We start from the raw sequence: 21,170 nt of genomic DNA on the forward strand, positions 1-21,170 counted from the left end.
GGCTAATTTTGTATTTCTTGTAGAGATGGGGTCTCCCTGTGCTGCCCAGGTTGGTCTTGAACTCCTGGGCTCAAGCGATTCTCCCACCTCGGCCTCCCAAAGCAGGCCTCCTACCGACTTGATTGCAGGCAGGAGCCACTGAGCTTGGCCTTTACTTCTTATGCCATCTCTCTGCCTGGGACCCAAAAGAGCTTCTCTTTCCTTTTGTTTATTAACAATGGATTATTTTTTAAATTATTTTAAGGACATTACAAATAAGTCTGCTCTGTTCCACAGCCTCTCCCAATCCCTGGCTGTATCAAAAAGTCATTTTTCCACAGTGGAAATCAGAAGGTATCATAGGTTCAGCCTTCTTCATGGACATTGCTTCATGGACACTTTGTACATCTGAGCTCTGAGAGTCAAGGGGCCTCAGTTCAAAGGCTGGCTCTGCCACTTCCTAACTGTGGCCCTGGGCAAGTGAATTATCATCTCTGAGCCCCAGTTTTCTCATCTGTCAAGTGGAGAGAAACATGGTACCAAACTCATAGAGTTGGCTGAATTAAATGAAATAACCTATGTGCAATGCTTCACATAGAGCTTGGCACAAAGCTGGCCACCTTGTCAGCATCCAAGAAAGGTCAGCCAGGCATGGTGGCTCACGCCTGTAATCCCAGTACTTTGGGAGGCCAAGGCAGGAGGATCACTGGAGCCCAGGAGTTCAAGACCAGCCTGGGCAACATAGTGAGACCTCATCTCTACAAATAAAAAAATTAGCCAGGCATGGTGGTGCCTGTGGTCCCAGCTACTCAGGAGGCTAAGGTGGGAGGATCACTTGAGCCTGGGCAGTTGAGCCTGCAGTGAGCCATGATCACTGAAAGAAAGAAAAAAGTCAGCAGTTCTATTTTCGGTGTTAACTCCGACCGAGTCAGTATGCTATGCTTTGCTGTTGAGCTCTCTTTTTTTTTTTTGAGACGGAGTCTCACTCTGTTGCCCAGGCTGGAGTGCAGTGGCACGATCTCAGCTCACTGCAACCTCCACCTCCCAAGTTCAAGCGATTCTCCTGCCTCAGCCTTCTGAGTAGCTGAAACTACAGGCGCACGCCACCACGCCCGGCTAATTTTTGTATTTTAATAGAGACAGTGTTTCACCATGTTGGCCAGGATGGTCTCCATCTCCTGACCTCGTGATCCACCAACCTCGGCCTCCCAAAGTGCTGGGCTTACAGGCGTGAGCCACCGCACCAGGCCGAGCCCTCTCTTATATGGGACAACAAGGCCTAGGCAGGTGGAAGGAGTGTCTTGTGGCTAACCTGCCCCTCCCAGCAGGACGGCTCCATTCGCTCCCCTCAGGGAGGAATGGAAAATCACTAGATGTGGGGTATTTCCCAGCACTGTGGGAGGATGAGTTTTTGTAACCAAGGGAAACAGATTATCTCCATCTGTCCTGCAGGGGCATCTGGTGGGGACAGCATCTGGTGGGGCCAGGAGAAGCAGCGTCTCCGCTCTGGCTTAATTCCTGCCCTGGTTCCCAGGTGCTGGGCAATGATCCAAAAGGCCTCATTATCACCAATGGCTGCTTGCTGTGGGCCAGGCCCCGCGCTAAAGCCATACAGCATCATCCCCCTTAACCCTTGCCCTTGCTGTTCCCTCTGCCTAAAACACTCTTCCTCCAAGCAACAGTCCTCTGCTCATTTGTCTCCTCTTCTTTGACCTCTCCATATACAGGTATGCCTTGTGTAAAGCACTTTGTAGTTATTGTGTTTTTTACAAATTGAAGGTTTGTGGCAACCCTGCTATGAGCAAGTTATCAGCACCATTTTTCCAACAGCAAGTGCTCACTTTGTGTCATATTTTGGTAATTCTTGCAATATTTCAAATTTTTCATAATTATATCTCTTATGGTTATCTGTGATCGTGTTTTTGTTGTTGTTGTTGTTGTTTTGTTTTTGACTGGGTCCTCACTCTGTTGCCCAGGTTGGAGTACAGTGGCACTATCATAGCCCACTGCAGCCTCGACCTCCCAGGCTCAAGCAATCCTTCCACCTCAGCCTCCCAAGTAGCTAGGACTACAGGCATGTCCCACCACACCTTGCTATTGTTTTTTTCATTTTGTAGAGATGGAGTCTCATTATGTTGCCAGGGCTGGTCTCGAACTCCTGGGCTCAAGCGATTCTCTCACCTCAGCCTCCCAAAGTGCTGGGATTACAGGCATGACCACCGTGCCCGGCCATCAGTGATCTTGGATGCTACCACTGTAATTGTTTTGGAGTGCCACAAACCACACGCCTATAAGAGGATGAACTTAATTGATAAATGTGTATGTTCTGACCGCTCCACTGACCGGCCATTGCCCCATCTCTCTCCCTCTCCTCAGGCCTCTCTATTCCCTGAGACACAACAATATTGAAATTAGGCCAATTAATAACTCTACAATGGCCTCTAAGTGTTCAAGTGAAAGAAAGGGCCAGGTGCAGTGGCTCACACCTATAATCACAGCACTTTGGGAGGCTGAGCTGGAAGGATTGCTTGAGCTCAGGAGTTCAAGACCAGCCTGGGAAAAAAGTGAGTCCCCATCTCTACAAAAAATTTAAAAATTAGCTGAGTATGGTGGTGCACACCTGTAGTTCCAGCTACTTCGGAGGCTGAGGAAAGAGGATCACTTGAACCCAGCCAGTTGAAGCTGCAGTGAGGCATGATTGCAGCACTGCACCCCGGCCTGGGCGACAGAGCAAGACCCTGTCTCAAAAGATAAAAAGAAAATGAAAGGGTCGCATGTCTTGCACTGTAGATCAAAATCTAGAAGGCCGGGCACAGTGGCTCACGCCTGTAATCCCAGCACTTTGGGAGGCCGAGGTGGGTGGATCACCTGAGGTCGGGAGTTCGAGACCAGCCTGGCCAACCTGGTGAAACCCCATCTCTACTAAAAATACAAAAAATTAGCTGGTGTGGTGGCGGGCACCTGTAATCCCAGCTACTCAGGAGGCTGAGGCAGGAGAATCACTTGAATCTGGGAGGTGGAGGTTGTAGTGAGCCGAGATCGTGCCATTGCACTCCAGCCTGGGCAACAGAGCAAGACTCTGTCTTAAAAAAAGGAAAGAAAGAAAGGAAACAAAATACACTTAACTGCTGATATGGAGAAGGTTTGAGTGGTCTGGATAGAAGATCAAGCCAGCCACAACATTCCCTTAAGCCAAAGCCTAATCCAGGGTAAGGACCTAATTCTCTTTAATTCTAGGAAGGCTGAGAGAGGTGAGGAAACTGTAGAAGACAAGTTTGAAGGTGGCAGAGGCTGGTCCATGAGGCTTTAAAGATCACTGATGAAGGCAGCTACACTAAACAATAGATTCTCAAGGGGACAAAACAGCCTTCTATTGGAATAAGATATCATCTAGGACTCTCATTCCTAGAGAGAAGTCAGTGCCTGGTTACAAAGCTTCAAGGAGAGACTGATGCTCCCTCTCTCTCCTTTTTTTTTTTTTTGAGACAGAGTCTCACTCTGTTACCCAGGGTGGAGTGCAGTGGTGCAATCTCGGCTCACTGCAACCTCCCCCTCCTGGGTTCAAGCGATTCTCCTGCCTCAGCCTCCCGAGGAGCTGGGATTACAGGTGCACATCATCACACCCGGCTAATTTTTGTATTTTTAGTAGAGACAGTGTTTCACTATGTTGGTCAGGCTGGTCTCGAACTCCTGACCTCAGGTGATCCACCTGCCTTGGCCTCCCAAAGTGCTGGGATTACAGGCGTGAACCACTGCGCCTGGCTTTTTTTTTTTTTTAAGAGACCGGGTTTCACTCTCACTCAGGCTGGAATGCAGTGGCACGATCATAGCTCAGTGCAGCTTCGAACTTCTGAGCTCAAGCGACTCTCCCTCTTCGGCTTCCAAAGTGCTGGGATTACAGGTATGAGCCACCGCACCCAGCCAGGCTGACTCATTAGGGGCTAACGCAGCTGGTGACTTTAAATTGAAGCCGACGCTCATTTACCATTCCAAAAATCCTAGGGCCCTTAAGAATTATGCTAAATCTACTCTGCCTGTGCTCTATAAATGGTACAACAAAGCCTGGATGACAGCACATCTGTTTACAGCATGGTTGATGGAGTATTTCAAGCCCACTGTTGAGACAAACTGCTCAGAAAAAAAGATTCCTTTCAAAATATTATCGCTTATTGACAATGCACCTAGTCACCCAAGAGCTCTGATGGAGACGTACAAGGAGATTAAGTTGTTTTCATGCTTACTAACACAACATCCATTCTGTAGCCCATGGATCAAGGAATAATTTTAATCTTAAATTTTATTATTTAAGAAATACATTCTGTAAGGTTACAGCTGTCATAGATAGTGATTCCTCTCATGGATCTGGGCAGAGTAAACTGAAAGCTGGAAAAAATTCACCATTCTAGTTGCCATTAGGTACATTTGTGGCCAGGTGTGATGGCTCACACCTGTAATCCCAGTACTTTGGGAGGCTGAGGTGAGAGGATCCCTTCAGGCCAGGAGCTCGAGACCAGCCTAGGCAACACAGAAACTCCGGCTCTACAAAAAATAAAAAATAAATAAATTAGCCAGACATGGTGGCACACACATGTAGTCCCAGCAACTTGGGAGACTGAGGCAAGAAGATAGTTTGAGCCCAGGAGTTTGAGGCTGCAGTGAGCTATGATCACTGCACTCAGCCTGGGCAGCAGACTAAGACTGTGTCTCTGAGGGGGAAAAAAAAAAAAAAAAAAAAAAACAATATTAACAGGAGTTTTAAAGAAGTTGATTCCAGCCCTCATGGATGACTTTGAGGGTTCGAGGCTTCAGTGGAGGAAGTAACTGCAGATGTAGTAGAAATAGCAAGAGAACTAGAATTAGAAGTGGGGCCTGAAGATGTGACTGAATTGCTGCTGCTGCAATCTCATGAAAAAATTTTAATGGATGAGAAGTTGCTTCTTATAGATGAGCAAGAAAGTGGTTTCTTGAAGCTAGGCGCAATGGCATGCGCCTGTACTACCAGCTACTCAGGAGACTGAGGCAAGAGGATCACTTGGGCCCAGGAGTTTGGGGCTGTAGTGAGCTATGATCGTTCCTGTGAGTAGCCACTGCACTCCAGCCTGGGCAACACAGTGAGACAAAAATCAAAAAGAAAGAAAGTGGTTTCTTTTGGTTTTGTTTTGTTTTTGAGACAGGGTCTTGCTCTGTTACCCAGGCTGGAGTGCAGTGGTGCAATCTCAGCTCACCACAACCTCTGCCTCCCGGACTTCAGCAATCCCCCCACCTCAGCCTCCCTAGCAGCTGGGACTACAGGCGCACACCACCACGCCCAGCTAATTTTTGTATTTTTTTGTAGACACAAGGTTTTGCCATGTTGCCCAGGTTGGTCTTGAACTCCTGACCTCAAGGGATCTGCCCACCTTGGCCTCCCAAAGTGCTGGAATTACAGGCGTAAGCCACTGCTTCTGGCCGAAAGTGGTTTCTTGAGATGGAATTTACTCCTGGTGAAGAAGATCTGTGAACTTTGTTGAAATGACAACAAAGGATTTAGAATATAACATTAATTTAGTTGATAAAGCAGCAATAGGATTTGAGAGGACTGACTCCAATTTTGAAAGTTCTACTGTTGGTAAGATGCTATCAAACAGCATCGCATGCTACAGAGAAATCTTTCATGAAAGAAAGACTCAATTGATGCAGCAAACTTCACTGTTGCCTTGTTTTAAGAAATTGCCACAGCCACCCCAACCTTCGGCAACCACTACCTCCAACCAGCAGCCATCAATATTGAGGTAAGACCTTTCACCAGCAAAAAGATTATGATTTGCTGAAGGCTCAGATGATCATTAGTATTTTGTTAGCAATAAAAGTATTTTAAAATTGAAGTATGTATATTTTTCTTTAGACATAATACTATGACACACTTAATAGACTACAGTATAAACAACTTTTTTTTAAATTTTTTTTGAGACAGGGTCTGGCTCTCTCACCCAGGCTGCACTGCAGTGGCGTGATCTCGGTTCACTGCAGGCTTGACCTCCTGGGCTCCACCCATCTCAACCTCCCGAGTAGCTGGGACTACAGGTGCATGTCACCACACCCGGCTAATTTTTGTATTTTTTTGTAGAGACAGGGTTCTGCCATGTTGCCCAGGCTGGGCTCTAACTCCTGAGCTCAAGCAATCTGCCCACCTCAGCCTCCCAAAGTGCTGGGATTACAAGCATGAGTCAGCACACCCAGCTGTAAACAACTTTTATATGCACTGGGAATCCAAAAAATGTGTGTGACTTGCTTTGAGATATTTGCTTTATTGCAGTGGTCTGGAACCCAAACCACAGTATCTCTGAGGTATGCCTGTACAACTGCAGCCCCGCCACCCTCTCACCCAATGCCTGTTTCGGTTGACTTCACTGCCTATAGCCTTAGCCTTACATCTATTTGTTTACCGTCCATCTTTTCCCCACTAGACTGTCAGCTCCATGAGGGCAAGGACTGTGTCTTCATCACTGTTGCATCCCAAGTACCTAGAACTGTGCCTGGTACTTCAGGGGGGACAACCCAATGATGTAGAGTTTTTCTATCATCCCCATTTCACAGATGAGAAAACAGACAGCACGCTGAGTTCAACAGTGGACAGCCAGCAAGAAGCTGGATTTGAACCCTAGTCCACCTGCTGATGAAGGACAGGCCTGCCTCCCTGCTGTTGGCCTTGCCACAGGGAACCTGGAGTTCTTTAGGCCTATCATGTGTTATCAGTAGCCCCTAGGCCAGGCTTCCCTGTGTAAGAACCCACCTCTTGGGCTGGGCGCTGTGGCTCACGCCTGTAATCCTGGCACCTTGGGAGGCCGAGGCAGGCGGATCACAAGGTCAGGAGTTCAAGACCAGCCTGACCAACATGATGAAACCCTGTCTCTAGTGAAAACACAAAAATTAGCTGGATGTGGTGGCGTGCACCGTAATCCAAGCTACTCAGGAGGCTGAGGCAGGAGAATCGCTTGAACCCAGGAGGTGGAGGTTGCAGTGAGCCAAGATCGTGCCACTGTACTCCAGCCTGGGCAACAGAGTGAGACTCTGTCTCAAAAAAAAGAACCTACTTCTTGTGTTCCCAAGTACTGCTATTTCCAGCCACTCCCTGCCTCTCTCTCACTTTGGAAAATCCCAATTGTGCAAAGAGACACAAGGAGAGGGAGCAAGGGGATAGGAAAAGCAGTTCTAGTCCAGCCTTGGCCATGGACTCAAAAGACACAGAACCTTTCTAGGTCTCGGTTTCCTCATTTGTAAATCAGAGGGGCTGAACTTGACATACAAGGTGGCAGAGAACAAGGCAATGGTTAAGAGTGTGGGCTCTGGCCGGGTGCAGTGGTTCACACCTGTACTCCCAGCACTTTGGGAGGCTGAGGCAGGTGGATCACAAGGTCAGGAGATCGAGATCATCCTGGCTAACACGGTGAAACCCCGTCTCCACAAAAAATACAAAAAAAAATTAGCCGGGCGTGGTGGTGGGCACCTGTAGTCCCAGCTACTCGGGAGGCTGAGGCAGGAGAATGGCGTGAACCTGGGAGGCAGAGCTTGCAGTGAGCCGAGATCGCGCCACTGCACTCCAGCGTGGGCAACAGAGCGAGACTCCGTCTCAAAAAAAAAAAAAGAGTGTGGGCTCTGGGCTCAGAACAACACTCTTCTGATTTCAAAATTATCTTGGGACTTTGGGCATGTTATGTCGTTTCTCTGAGACTCAAGTTTCCTTATGTATACCATGGGGGCAACACACCTCCTACGAGGTCAGCAAAAATTAAATGGGATAATATATACACATCTCTAGGCAGGGTGCCTGGCACAAAATAGGTGCTCAAGAAAAAGAACCATCAGCCAGGCACAGTGGCTCACGCCTGTAATCCCAGCACTTTGGGAGGCCAAGGCGGGCGGATCATAAGGTCAGGAGATCAAGACCATCCTGGCTAATACGGTGAAACCCTGTCTGTACTAAAAATACAAAAAAAAGAAAATTAGCTGGGTTTGGTGGCGGGCGCCTGTAGTCCCAGCTACTCGGGAAGCAGAGGCAGGAGAATGCTGTGAACCTGGGAGGTGGAGCTGCAGTGAGCTGAGATCGCGCCACTGCACTCCAACCTGGGCAACAGAGCCAGACGCCATCTCAAAAAAAAAAAGAAAAAGAAAAAAAGAAAAAGAACCATCATCCATTAGTCACAGTTCTATGCCTTGGTGACAAGCTCATTTCTGCAGGGGAGGAAAATTCTGCCTCTCCCTGTGTGGTGTTCTTTGAATGGGGCTTTTTTTTTTTTTTTTTTTGGAGACAGGGTCTCACTCTGTCACCCAGACTGGAGTGCAGTGATGCGATCTCGGCTCACTGCAACCTCCGCCTCCCAGGCTCAAGCGATTCTCCTGCCTCAGCCTCCCGAGTGGCTAGGATTACAGGCATGCACCACTACTGCCCGGCTAACTTTTTTATTTTTAGTAGAGAAAAAGTTTCACCATGTTGGCCAGGCTGGTCTCAAACTCCTGACCTCAAATGATCCACCCACCTCAGCCTCCCAAAGTGCTGCGATTATAGGTGTTAGCCACTGCGCCCGGCCTGAATGGGGTTTTTTTGACCTCACAGGACCTTAAAGTTTGAGTTCTTTCTACTTATCAAGAAAGACGGGCTGGGCACGGTGGCTCACACCTGTAATGCCAGCAATTTGGGAGGCCGGGTGGGTGGATCACCTGAAGTCAGGAGTTCGAGTCCAGCCTGGCCAACATGGTGAAACCTCATCTCTACTAAAAAATACAAAAATTGGCCAGGCACAGTGGCTCACGCCTGTAATCCCAGCACTTTGGGAGACCGAGGCAGGCGGATCACGAGGTCTGGAGCTCGAGACCAGCCCGGCCAACATGGTGAAACCCCGTCTCTACAAAAAATACAAAAATTAGCCAGGCATGGTGTGCGTACCTGTAATCCCAGCTACTCAGGAGGCTGTGGCAGGGGAATTGCTTGAACCCAGGAGGCGGAGGTTGCAGTGAGCCGAGATCGTGCCATTGCACTCCAGCCTGGGTGACAGAGCAAGACTCCATCTCAAATAAATAAATAAATAAATAAATAAATAAATAAATAAATAAATAAAATTTAAAAAAGAATAGCCGGGTGTAGTGGTGCACATCTGTAATCCCAGCTACTTGGGAGGCTGAGGCATGAGAATCACTTGAACCCAGGAGGTGGAAGGTGCAGTGAGCCGAGATCGCACCATTGCACTCCAGCCTGGGTGATAAAGTGAGGCTCCATCTCAAAAAAAAAAAAAAAAAAAGACTACAGAAGAAAAGATTCTTTCTGCACACACCCTTCCTGGCCAGAGACAAAGCTGCTGATTTCTGCAGCTGCACTGGGAACTATAAATCAGTAGAACACAACCCAGACACCCCCTCATTCCACCCCACAGCTCCCAGCCGGTAATGGGGCCACTATAGCCTGCAGAGGATGGTAAATTGTTCATTTAAGCCAGACTTTCTGCTCTACCCCCATGATTATCCCTCTTCCTGTGCATGTTATGACATTCCGTGTGGCCAATTTGATTTTGAGGTCCCAGGACTCTGAAGTTAATGAAATCATGCCTTGCCCTTGCACAGCCCCCTGCCTCTCAAAGTCCAGACATCTGCCAGGCAAGGGGGAAGGAGAACCTGAGATCACAGCATTTAAAAATCATTCTTTTTAAAATCTCAGGGTTGGGCGCCTGTCATCCCAGTACTTTGGGAGGCTGAGGCAGGTGGATCATTTGAGGTCAGGAGTGCGAGACCAACCTGGCCAACATGGTGAAACCCCGTTTCTATTAAAAATACAAAAAAAAAAAAAATTAACCGGGCATGGTGGCACATGCCTGTAATCCCAGCTACTTGGGAGGCTGAGGCAGGAGAATTGCTTGAACCCAGGGGAGCAGAGATTGCAGTGAGCCAAGATTGCACCACTGCACTCCAACCTGTGCAACAGAATGAGACTCCGTCTAAAATCAATCAATCAATCAATCAATAAACAAACAATAAAATAAAATCTCAGCCATGGTGAGAGGGGCCTGCAATTCTGCTTGTCTTCTCCACCCGAATCTCCAGGGCCAAACCTCCACCCAGTGGTTTCCCAGTGTCTACTTGCGCACTTCAGTGACAGGAAGCTCCCTACATTACACAGCAGCCCGTACCTTCTTGGAGAGCTTTGACTGTGGGAAAATTCCTTATAGAAATAATGAAATAGCAGGGCGCGGTGGCTCACACCTGTAATCCCAACACTTTGGGAGGACGAGTCGGGCGGATCACGAGGTCAGGAGGTAGAGACCAGCATGACCAACATGAAGAAACCCCATCTCTACTAAAAATACAAAGTTAGCCGGGCATGGTGGCGCATGCCTGTAATCCCAGCTACTCGGGTGGCTGAGGCAGGAGAATCGCTTGAACCCAGGAGGCGGAGGTTGTGGTGAGCTGAGATTGCGCCATTGCACTCCAGCCTGGGCAACAAGAGCAAAACTCCATCTCAAAAAAAAAAAAAAAAAAGAAAGAAAGAAATAATGAGATGTGCACAAACACACATGTCCAAGAATGTTCACAGCATTATGTATGATTACTATTTTTTTGTTTTTAGAGACAGGGTCTTGCTATGTTGCCTGTGCTGATCTTGAATTCCTGGGCTCAAGTGATCCTCCCACCATGGCCTCCCAAAGTGCTGGAATTATGGGGGTGAGCCACCATGCCTGGGCAGCAGCAGCATTATTTAGATTGGCATACTATTGGAAATTATAAAAGTCACTGGAAAAAGAACACATTCATGCAATGTAGCCATCAAAAATCATGTTTTCAAACTAGAAGAGCACATGCTTACCATATAATGTTAAGTGAATAGGCATCTCACAAAATATTACATGCAATGCGATCATGACTTCGACATGTGACCCTGATTTCACTAAAATGGAAAAACAAAGCTGGGTGTGTCGGCTCATGACTGTAATCCCAGCACTTTGGGAGGCCAAGGTGGGAGGATCACTTGAGTCCAGGAGTTCGAGACCAGCTTGGGCAACATAAGGAGATCCCCATCTCAAAAATAAAAATAAGCTGGGCACTGTGGCTCATGCCTGTAATCCCAGAACTTTGGGAGGCCAAGGCAGGTGGATCACCTGAGGTCAAGAGTTCAAGACCAGCCTGGCCAAGATGGTGACACCCTGTCTGTACTAAAAATACAAAAATTAGCCGGGCGTAGTGGCAGGTACCTGTAATCCCAGCTACTTGGGAGGCTGAGGGAGGAGAATTGCTTGAACCCAGGAGGCAGAGGTTGCAGTGAGCCGAGATTGTGCCATTGTGCTCCAGCCTGGATGACAAGAGCAAGACTCTGTCTCAAAAAAATAAATAAATAAAAATAAATAAAATTGAGAAACAGAAAGAGAGACAGAAAAGAGATGGCAAGGAAACACACCAAAATGAAAAAGCTCTTTTCTCTGTGGTAGGATTATGGATAATGTCTGTCTCTGCTTAAATTTCTCCACATTTTCTGAAATAAGTTTGTTACCTTTTATTGTAGAAGAAAAAATTTTTTTAATTAAATATGGGGTCTCAGGCCAGATGCGGTGGCTCACACCTGTAATCCCAGCACTTTAGGAGGCCAGAGGCGGGCAGATCACCTGGGGTCAGGAGTTTGAGATATGGGATCTCGCTTTGTTGCCCAGGCTGGACTGCAGTGGTACAATCATAGCTCACTGTCACCTTGAGTTCCTGGGTTCAAGCCATCCTTCCACCCAAGCAGCTGGGACTACAGGTTCATGCCACCATGCTCAGCTAACTTTTTAATTTTTTTGGAGAGACAGGGTCTTGCCATATTGTTCGGGCTGGTCTCGAACTCCTGGACTCCAGTGATCCTCCTGCTTTGCCTCCCGAAGTATTAGGATTACAGGCGTGAGTCACTGCACCCAGCTGAAAATTTATAATATTGAGTTGATAAAGTTTCCCTATACCACCCACTCAATAATTCTAGTTCCAGTTCACAACTGTAATCCCAGCACTTTGGGAGGCTGAGGCAGGTGGATCACTTGAGGCCAGGAGTTGGAGACCAGCCTGGCCATCATGGTGAAACCCCATCTCTACTAAAAATACAAAAATTAGCCTAGTATGTTGGCACACACCTGTAATCCCAGCTACTCAGGAGGTTGAGGCAAGAGAATTGCTTGAACCCAGAAGGCAGAGGTTGCAGTGAGCCAAGATCGCATCACTGCACTCCAGCCTGGGCAACAGAGCGAGACTATCTCAAAAAAAAAAAAAAAAAAAAATCTAGTTCCTCTGAGGCTCGATAAATGTCAATCAAATGAATGCAAAGCAAGTGTGACTCCTCTTCTAAATAGTCATAATTACAGAAGATGTTTATTGACCACATACCAAATGCCTAGCTCTGTGCTGAAGTCCCTCATATCAGGCCTCGTGAACTCCTCATAACCACTCTGTGAGGGTCTATCACTACTCCCATTTCACAGATGATAAAGCTGAGGCTCAGAGAGGGTGTGTATGTATTGTTCAAGCTCACTCTCTTAGTAAATGGCACCGCTGGGATGTAATTCCAGGTCAGTCTGGCTCCAATGCCCAGGCTCTCAACTGCTGCCACCCCATGCAGAGGCCTCAGAGATTTGCAGACAGCAATCTACCCTCTACCCCATCCCCGTTCCTCGCTTCTCTACCTAGACGTCCCCAGCACTCGCCTCCATTCCGCCATGTCATGGACAGCAGCAGCAGATGGAAACATGGAGTGATTTTGGAGTCAGAGAGGCCTGGGTTGGAATCTCGACTCCACCCCTCTCTTGCTGTGAGAGGCACTCGCTCCCTCTGAGCCTTCTTGTCCCCATTTGCAAATGAGAACAGAAAGCCCCCATCACAGGGCTGTGGTGCAGCTTGCATACTTCAACCTCAATATGGCCTCTGGATCCAGAAGCCTCTGGCATGTGGCAGAAGCTTAGGAAGAGGCTTTTCAGTGTTCTCAGTGACTCCTATGGACCCACCGCAGTGCGTCTGTAAGTCACACACACTCCCCAGGGAATGAACCCAAGACCCAGGAAGAAGCAGGCTCCAGGCAAGACCAAGAGATGCAGCAGGAACAGCAGCCAGGGCTGCTGCTTGTTCTCTCTGCTCAGCCTCACCAGAAGTCATCTAGCCCAGCCTCCTCCTGCTGCCTCCTTCCTTTTTTTTTTGAAATGGGGTCTTGCTATGTTGTCCAGTCTGATCAACATCTTAGCCTCTTGAATAGCTGAGATTACAGGCATGCACCACCATGCACAGCTTCCTGCCTTCTTGTTAGGTCCAACAGCACTCCATTTCAGAAAGGGGACAGCTGAGGACAGGGTTTTAATGGCCCCGTCCAAGGTCACATGGCTCTCTTTTCATTGCCCTGAGCCACCCTCTCTAGTGTCCCCACATTGAGCCCCTCCCCATCCAATCCACCCCTCACCCCCACACCAAATTCATTCTCTTGAACACCATTCTGCACAGATTGCTCCAAAATCCCCCTCCCCATGGCCTGTGACCCAAAGCTTCCTCATTTCCCAGCACGCCAACCTTACCATGGGACCCCTGAGGACCTGTCCAGCCTCAGCTCCCACATCCAGACTAGAACCTCACCACGGCCTCTGGCTCCTCACACAGTCATGCTGGGCCTGCCTCCAGGCCTCTCCTCAGCCCTCCCTCTCACCATCCCCATGAGAACACCTGCCTCCAATTACCTGGGGCTACTCTACCAGGTGTACCTCCTCAGGAATCATGGGTAGCTCCCGAGCCCAGCCAAGCTCAGCACTCAGCAGGTGCTTTTGACACTATGGTAAGAAGGACACCTGTTTACGACGCCTTTCCTGCTTTTGTCCCTGCAGCCTCTCCATCCTCACAGCCACCCTGGTCCCCAACACTCTCGTCTCAGCCTCGGTGAATTGGTGAATCATTGCTCCTGTGGTTCCCTCTATCTGGAATGCTCCACCCGCACCTCTCCAGGGAGCCAACTGCTGCTCCCCTCCATGATGCACAGGCATCCTCTCCTCTGGCTGGGTCTGGAGACTCCCTGGACTCCCATAGTTCCAGGGAGCTGCACTTGTCTGTGGAGTTGCAACTAACCAGGGGGTGGCATGGGACATAGGTGTGTTAGGAGCCAGGGGGCGTATGGAGGTTTAAGCTGTGGGTCTGGGCAGTGAGAGCTGAGGCTGGACAGGCCTGGCATGGGTCAGCATCAGCAAATGCTTTACTGACTGAGTACATGTGCAGGCAATGCAGGACATGGGAAAGGGCCAAAGGCGGAAAACGTAGACAACCAGGCCTCAACAGCCCACCTGCACTTTGCCCACCTGCAGCCACTGCAGGAAACCACAGCGCAGGGCATGCCAGGTGCTATGCTACAGCCTTTCCATGCTCGATCTCTTTGAGTCCTCCCAATAACCTGTCATATCGCCCCAATGTTTTAAATGATAAAATGAGCCAGGCGCAGCGGCTCACGCCTATAATCCCAGCACTTTGGGAGGCCAAGGCTGGCGGATCACTTGAGGTCAGGAGTTCGAGACCAGCCTGGCCAACATGGTGAAACCCCCCCCACCCCGTCTCTACTAAAAACACAAAAACTAGCTGGGCGTGGTGGCGAGCGCCTGTAATCCTAGCTACTGGGGAGGCTGAGGCACGAGAATCCCTTGAACCAGGGAGGCAGAGGTTGCAGTGAGCTGAGATCACACCACTGCACTCCAGCCTGGGCAACAGAGTGAGACTCCATCCAAAAAAAAAAAAAAAAAAAAAATGAGGCTCAGGGAAGTTAAGCTGTTTTTGCCCAAAGCCACACCTCTGGGACATGGATAGAGACCAGGCGCTCCCTGACCTCTAGCCACAACCTTTACCACTGCACTGTGTCATCTCACTGGAATCCCTCCTGGCCCAGAGGCCCTGGGTCCAGACCCCAAGAGAGGGGAGGGAGACAAGAAGCCAAGGGGCTTCCAAAAACAGGACACAGATTCAGTGCTACAAATTTTGCTAAGAAGACACTTCAGCATTTTCCCCAGCAGCTTCTGGAACCTCAGCAGGAGACCAAAGAGACAACCAGAACCCTTCATTCACCTATCCCGACCCTGCCACAGCCCACCTGCCTGGCCCAACTCCCCTCCCTGCTGGGTGCTACAGTCACCTCAGATAGGAGGGAAAACACAGTGCTTTGCCAACATCATCTCATCTAATCCTGAGGACAAAGGTACCTATGAAATAGTACTATTACCCACATCTTCCCGATGAAGACAGGTGCAGTGAGGCGATCCGGCTTGCTAAAGCTCTTAGTAAGTAGCAGAGCCAGCATTTGATACAAGGAGACAAATCAGAAGAGACATGGGCTGAGGTGAGATCAAGGGGCAGAGAAGCACACAGGCTGAAGGCGTCTCGTGGAGGCTGGCCAGGGCTGGCAGGAGGCAGGGCATGCTGGGAGGGTACAAACCTGCTGAAACCTAGCTCAGGGCGCAGAGGAGGCAGGGAGACAGAGAAGGCTGCGGAACAGACAGGAGGCCAGGTAGGAAAGCACTGACTCCTCTTGCCCAGGTTCTGGGTCGGGCCACCCAGGATCTGGGCCAGGCAGGAGGAAGAGGGGGTCACCTGCCACAGGTGAGGGGCCTGCTAAGCCCATCACACCACACCTACCCAGTGGGCTGCCCATGGGAAGTCTCTGAGATGCCAGCCCTGCAGAGGACACTGACTCTGCCCGGAAGAAGGGGTTGTCCGGTGTCTGCTCTGAGGACCAGGGCATCCCCATGGCCAGCACGAGTCATCGTGCTGGCCAATCCCACATGCAGGAGGAGGGGGTGATGCTCTACCTTGGGACCACCTGTCCACAGAAGTCCTGCTCACGCTTCATGGAAGCCTCATTCCCTCCAGCCACAGGCTGTTTGCTAAAAGCACAATTCCCAGAGGCCCCTCTCAGGCCCCCAGGATGAGACAGCTTCTCAGGTAGCTTCTTGGAGGGGAGAGAGGACAGAGTGTGGGGCCTGCAGGACGGAGGATGCTTCTGACCTGGAATTCTGAGATTCCTGGTTCTTATGTTCAGGCCCTCATCAGCGTCCTGCTTCCCAGCCACAGCTCCTCCCTCAGCTTTTGACTCAGTTTCCTTTAGCTCTGCAGAGGCTTCTCTGATCTCTCCGCCCAGCTGAGACCCTCCCCTGCCCCCATCATGGGCTCCCAAATCCCCCACATACTTTCACAGATAGCCCCTACCACAGCTACAAACTTCAGTTTATTGGATGACTGGCTGACGAATGTCTGTCTCCCACCACACCCTAAGCTCCGGAAGGTCTGGAGCACGGTGTGTTTTTTTTCTCGGCATTTAGCACAGAGCATGTAGAATGTTGTAGAATGAGTTAATTCTTTTCAGTCCTTCACACAGAGCCCCTCATGTTCTCAAAGAGCTTAGGGTCTAAAAGGCTCAGATATCACACATTATGCCACTTAATCCTCACCCCCGCCCTGGAGGCGCTGTTGGTGTTCCCACTTTAATGAGAAGAGCTTCAGACAGCTCGTCACTAGCCCGAGTACACAGCAAGTAAGTGGCTTTGAACTCAGATATGTCTGGTCCAGAGCCACAGCTCTGCCCACTATACCACCCGGCTTTCCTTCCCCAAGGGTCTCTGAATCTTCCCTTGCACACCTGCTCCCCACCCCCCACATGCTGCCTAAGCTCAGGACTGACAGGCAGAATTCACTTATTCAACCACTCATTCTTCACTCAACCCAGCAGCCGGCTCATGTACTGGTTGTGGCAGGCCCTGCTTGGGCTGCCAGGAAACCGCAGATGGAGCGCAGCTCGAGGAGCCCTTCAGGGGAGCAGGGTCCCTTCTCCAGCCCGGGCTGCGCTCTCCCCACTGCCCTTGGGGCGTTTCCAGCAGAAGCCAAGACCCAGGCAGCTGCCCCGCCCTCAGACTCTCGTTCACTGTTCACTGGGAAAGGGCAGAGCGCCAGCCGTTATCATTCCGCCTCCCCAAAGGACAGCAGCCTAAAATGCACAGGCTGAAAAACGCAGAGGAGCACAGTCCCCAGGTCTCTGCTCTCTGAGGACTCTAAGACAAGAGGAGGGACACAGCCGGGCACCATGGCTCCGCCCGTAATCCCAGCACTTTGGGAGGCCGAGGTGGGTGGATTGCTTGAGCTCAGAAGTTTGACACCAGCCTAGGCAACATGGCAAAACCCTGTCTCTGCAAAAAAAAAAAAAAAAAACAAAAGTTAGCATGGCTTGTGCCTGTAGTCCCAGCTACCCAGGAGCCTGAGGTGGGAGGATTGCATTAAGCCCAGGAGGTCGAGGTTGCAGTGAGCTGTGATTGCGACGCTCCAGCCTGGGCAACAGAGAGAAATCTTGTCTCAAAAATAAAAGAGGAGGGACAGAATTCTGCCACCCTCCTTCCAGACAATGCTTTGACTGTCCTCTACCCCAGGCAACTCTGGAGAAAAGTTTTGGACTTAAGTCACAGACTAAGGTTCTAGCTCTGGGCCTGGTGCCAACTGTGGTACCCTCCGAGAACAAGTTACCTTGCCTGTCTCTGAGCTGCAGATTCCTCATTTTATCTGCAGGATGCGGGTACTGATGATGATTCTAATGCCTGTCCCATAGGATTGAAGGTGAGGATTCAATCATTCAGACCCAGAGATAAAATTTTCACATAAATGGTTGACCAGCGAAATGTCTTGGTAACATGGGGACCCCTAGGGGCCCACTAAGCTGCTTGCGTACACTTGGCAATGCGATTCCGGGAAGGCTGTGTGGGAATGCCCCTAGCAGGCTGAGCCCAGAGCCTCCCCACAGTGGACCCTCAGCAGTGGGAGTCCCCTCCCCTTGCTCAATGGTAGTGGGGAAGCTGTGCTCAGTCAGCCAACCAGCCAGAGGCCCCGGGGAAAAGGTTGGAAATCAGACCGAACACACCGACGCTCGGCTTTTTCCAGACTTGGGCACCTGGAGCTCCCCTAGACAGGGCAGGTGCCAGGAACCCGGAGCTCTCAGAATCACAGCTACTCTCAGGCCCACCTTAGGACAAATGCCTCCCTCAAGCTCCCTTCTTTAGTCAGATTCTACAGGATCTAGAAAATCCCTCCGCCTCGCTATACAGACAGCGTCCATTTACTGGGTCCAGGCGCCAGGCCAGTGCGTTATGTGCTCTCTCACTGACACCTCACAACAACCCTGTGGAAGAAGATTTATCATTACGTCATTCTACAGACGAAGAAACTGAGGCTCAAAGAGGCTAAGTGGTTCACCCAAGTCACAGAGCCAGTTCGTGGCAGAGCAGGGATTCATACCAGGCCGGCCTGCCTCGAAGCCTGCGAAGTGGGGAGAATCACTGACAAAGACACAAAGCAAAGATCAGTCCCGCCTGTGCTTGGGGGGAATTCTCCCACTGTTGCTTGTGATGAGTCATGGAAAGCACAGGAAATTCTTGTACCCGCCACTCTTTCTGGAGGAGCAAAGATCTCCCAGAGATCATCAATGCCTAAGCCCACTGACACCCACACACCTCATCCCATGCTCCAACACACCACGTTCTGCGCTGCAGAGACCCCATACCCTGGAATTCACACTTTCCAATTGAGGAGATTGGGTCTGTATTCTTCGGACAGGGAAACTGAGGCGGATGGGAGGCAGGGCAGGAAGAATGGTGCCTGGGCATCCATGACTAGGCTGAGACTACAGTTCATCTCTCTAACCTCTGAGTCCACGACCTGACCTATGCCCTGCATGGTGACACCCACAGCCCAGAGAGGTTTAGGGCCATGTCCTTGGTCCACCAGCATGAAGGACCCATTTTCAACTAACAGCAAATACCAGGGCATCTTTGTTGTTTTAAAGATAGAAATTTTCCTCTCAACCCTTATTGGCCATGTCTGAGCTTGTGGGGCTGTATCAGGAGGGCTACTTCTGGGGCAAGCTGACGTCTTAGGCTCTCTGAGAAGGTCCCAGCACTCTCCATAAACTCCAAGAAGAGCACCTCACTTCCTGGGATGAAAACTCAAAATCCACTCCAGCCCAGACCAACCTCTGCTGCCTCCGGCAGAAGAAAAGACTGTTAGAGGAGGCAAAGAGAAAATGGGAGAGGGCATTTGTGAGGAGGGCATGAGTCTTCTCTGAATCCTATTCAGAATTCCTGACCAGATGGGCACTGGCGAAGGGAACAGAGAACCGGTTGGCGGCCCACAGCTGTCGCCCATGTTATCCAGGAATCACTGGCAAAGGCACACACAGCTGCACAAACACAGGGACGACGGCCACTCTGGGTGCTCTGCCGCCCTCGGGGTTTCAAGGGCTTGACAAGAAACAACAGTCACATTGTTACATTCAGACAGGATCACAAACTGACCGTTAGGGACAAGCTCACACCAACAGATGAGCACCAAATATGACTTGGTAAGGGCCCCACTGCGAGGTGCTGACACCCAGCACCCTCCTGTCCGCCCTGCCTGCACGGTGCCCTCACACCGGTCTCCCCAAAGGCCCGCGGCACCTCAGAGCAGCACTGCCCACCCCATGGGCATGTTTCCGACGTCCAAACATACAGTTGTACTGTCACAACCATCCACTCACAAACTGTGACAGACACACAAACTGACGCCAAACTGTCCCACAAAGAAGCAAGGGGATGCCAACAGATGATCAAATGTCATTTAGTCAACCGCGGCGCACTCCCCCCCCACCACACACACACACACACACACATACACACGATGACACACATTCCTGTGTTCCCCTCGATGTAAGTGGCCTCGCCTCTCGCTGGGCCCCAGGTGCCCCTGCAGGAAGTGCGGAGGCGCGGGGAGTCCAGGGAACGGGCTTGGGGTCTCAAGTTCGTGATCCTCATCCTCACCCCGGGCTCCAGCCCTGCGGCGCCGGCCCGCAGCGGACTCACCGGACGATGCCGAACATGACAAGCACGTTGCCCAGCAGCCCCACGGCGCACACGGCCGAGTAGAGCGCGGTGATGGCGATTGCCAGGGCGAGGGACGAGGCGCTCCGCGCGCCTGGCGGCCCCGACGCATTGGCGCCAGCGCTGGGGAAGGCGCTAGGGTAGGCGTCCGAGGCGTTGGCGAAGAGCGGGGGCTGCAGCTCGGCGCCGGCGGAGGGGGCCGGTTCCATGGCTGCCGGCCGGCTCCGCCGCGTCCCTCTCCACCGTGCGCCCTGGGCGCGGGGATCCGACGCGAGGGGAGCGGCAAGGCAGAGGCCGCGGCCCCGACGCCGCCGGCTGCCGCGCCCCGGCCGCCCCGCTGTCTCTGCGCCTCCTCCGCCTGCCTCGCCGCCCGCACCGGCCCAGCCCCCGGCGTCCGCCCGCTCTCCTCGCCCGGAGCGCTGTGAGCCAGGAGCAGCCGCAGGCTCCTCGGACGCGCCCGCCGCGCGCACCACGTGGCCCGGAGGCGGCCGCCAGTCTGTGCCCGCGACCGGGGGCGGACGCTGCACCACCGGCTCGGAGCTGGGCAGGGGAGGCCTCCCGCCCCCTCCCTAGGGATGCTCCGCCAGCTCCAGTGCGACCCCGTCCCAACCTGGACTCCCCTCCCATCCCCTTGCCACTTTGGTGTCAGAGGGACCTGGGTGTGGATCCCGCCTCCCGCCCCTGCACTAACAGGCGGAGTGACCTTGTGTAAGTCGCTTAACCTCCCTCAGCTTCATTCTCTTTGTCTGTGAGATGAGGAAAATCGTACCACCTCCCTCAGAGGGTGGTTGGGGAGATTGAATAAAATGATTCGAACAAAGTGCCCTGCGGACAGTTACATGCTCCGTAAATAACCTATATTATCCGTGCCTTTCTTGCACCCCATTCATTTCGCTCAACAAAAATTTTGAGGGTGCCTAATAGAAGAGCCAGATATTTGGGGGGACCCTCTAGTACACAAAACCAGATGCAGCCTCTGCTTCCTGGGGCTTACAGCCCAGTGCAGGAGAGAGAGCGAGCAACCCTAAAATGACATTAAGATATAGGTACGAATTGAGAAAGTGGCAGGGTCTACAAAACCCAGGGGTCAGGACAGCTTCCCTGGGGAAACGACACTTGAGGTGAGGTGTGAAGTTTGGGGAAGAACTAACTTAAGGAAGTAACAAGGGAAGAGGATTCCGGATAAAGGAAGCAGAGGGACTGAAAGGAAGCCAGGAAGAGGAGAAGGCAGGAAGTGAGGGGGCGATGAGGTGGTGGGCAGGCTCTTGAAGACCACCTTAAGGAGCACTCTGGCTGCAG

The 21,170-nt window shown here is 51.1% G+C and overlaps 1 protein-coding gene across 1 annotated transcript in view; it reads right to left on the reverse strand.

Moving 5' to 3' along the window:
* OPRD1 (opioid receptor delta 1) overlaps window positions 1–20,373 on the reverse strand; it is a 59,041-nt gene extending 38,668 nt beyond the window's left edge. The window contains exon 1 of the mRNA XM_513259.8: window positions 19,854–20,373. Coding sequence (XP_513259.3) covers window positions 19,854–20,080 — 227 coding nt within the window. The 5' untranslated portion in view covers window positions 20,081–20,373. The remainder of the gene's footprint in view (window positions 1–19,853) is intronic.
* Window positions 20,374–21,170: the final 797 nt, after the last annotated feature.

This window comes from Pan troglodytes, chromosome 1 (assembly GCF_028858775.2).
Source record: "Pan troglodytes isolate AG18354 chromosome 1, NHGRI_mPanTro3-v2.0_pri, whole genome shotgun sequence".
Taxonomy (NCBI): domain Eukaryota; kingdom Metazoa; phylum Chordata; class Mammalia; order Primates; family Hominidae; genus Pan; species Pan troglodytes.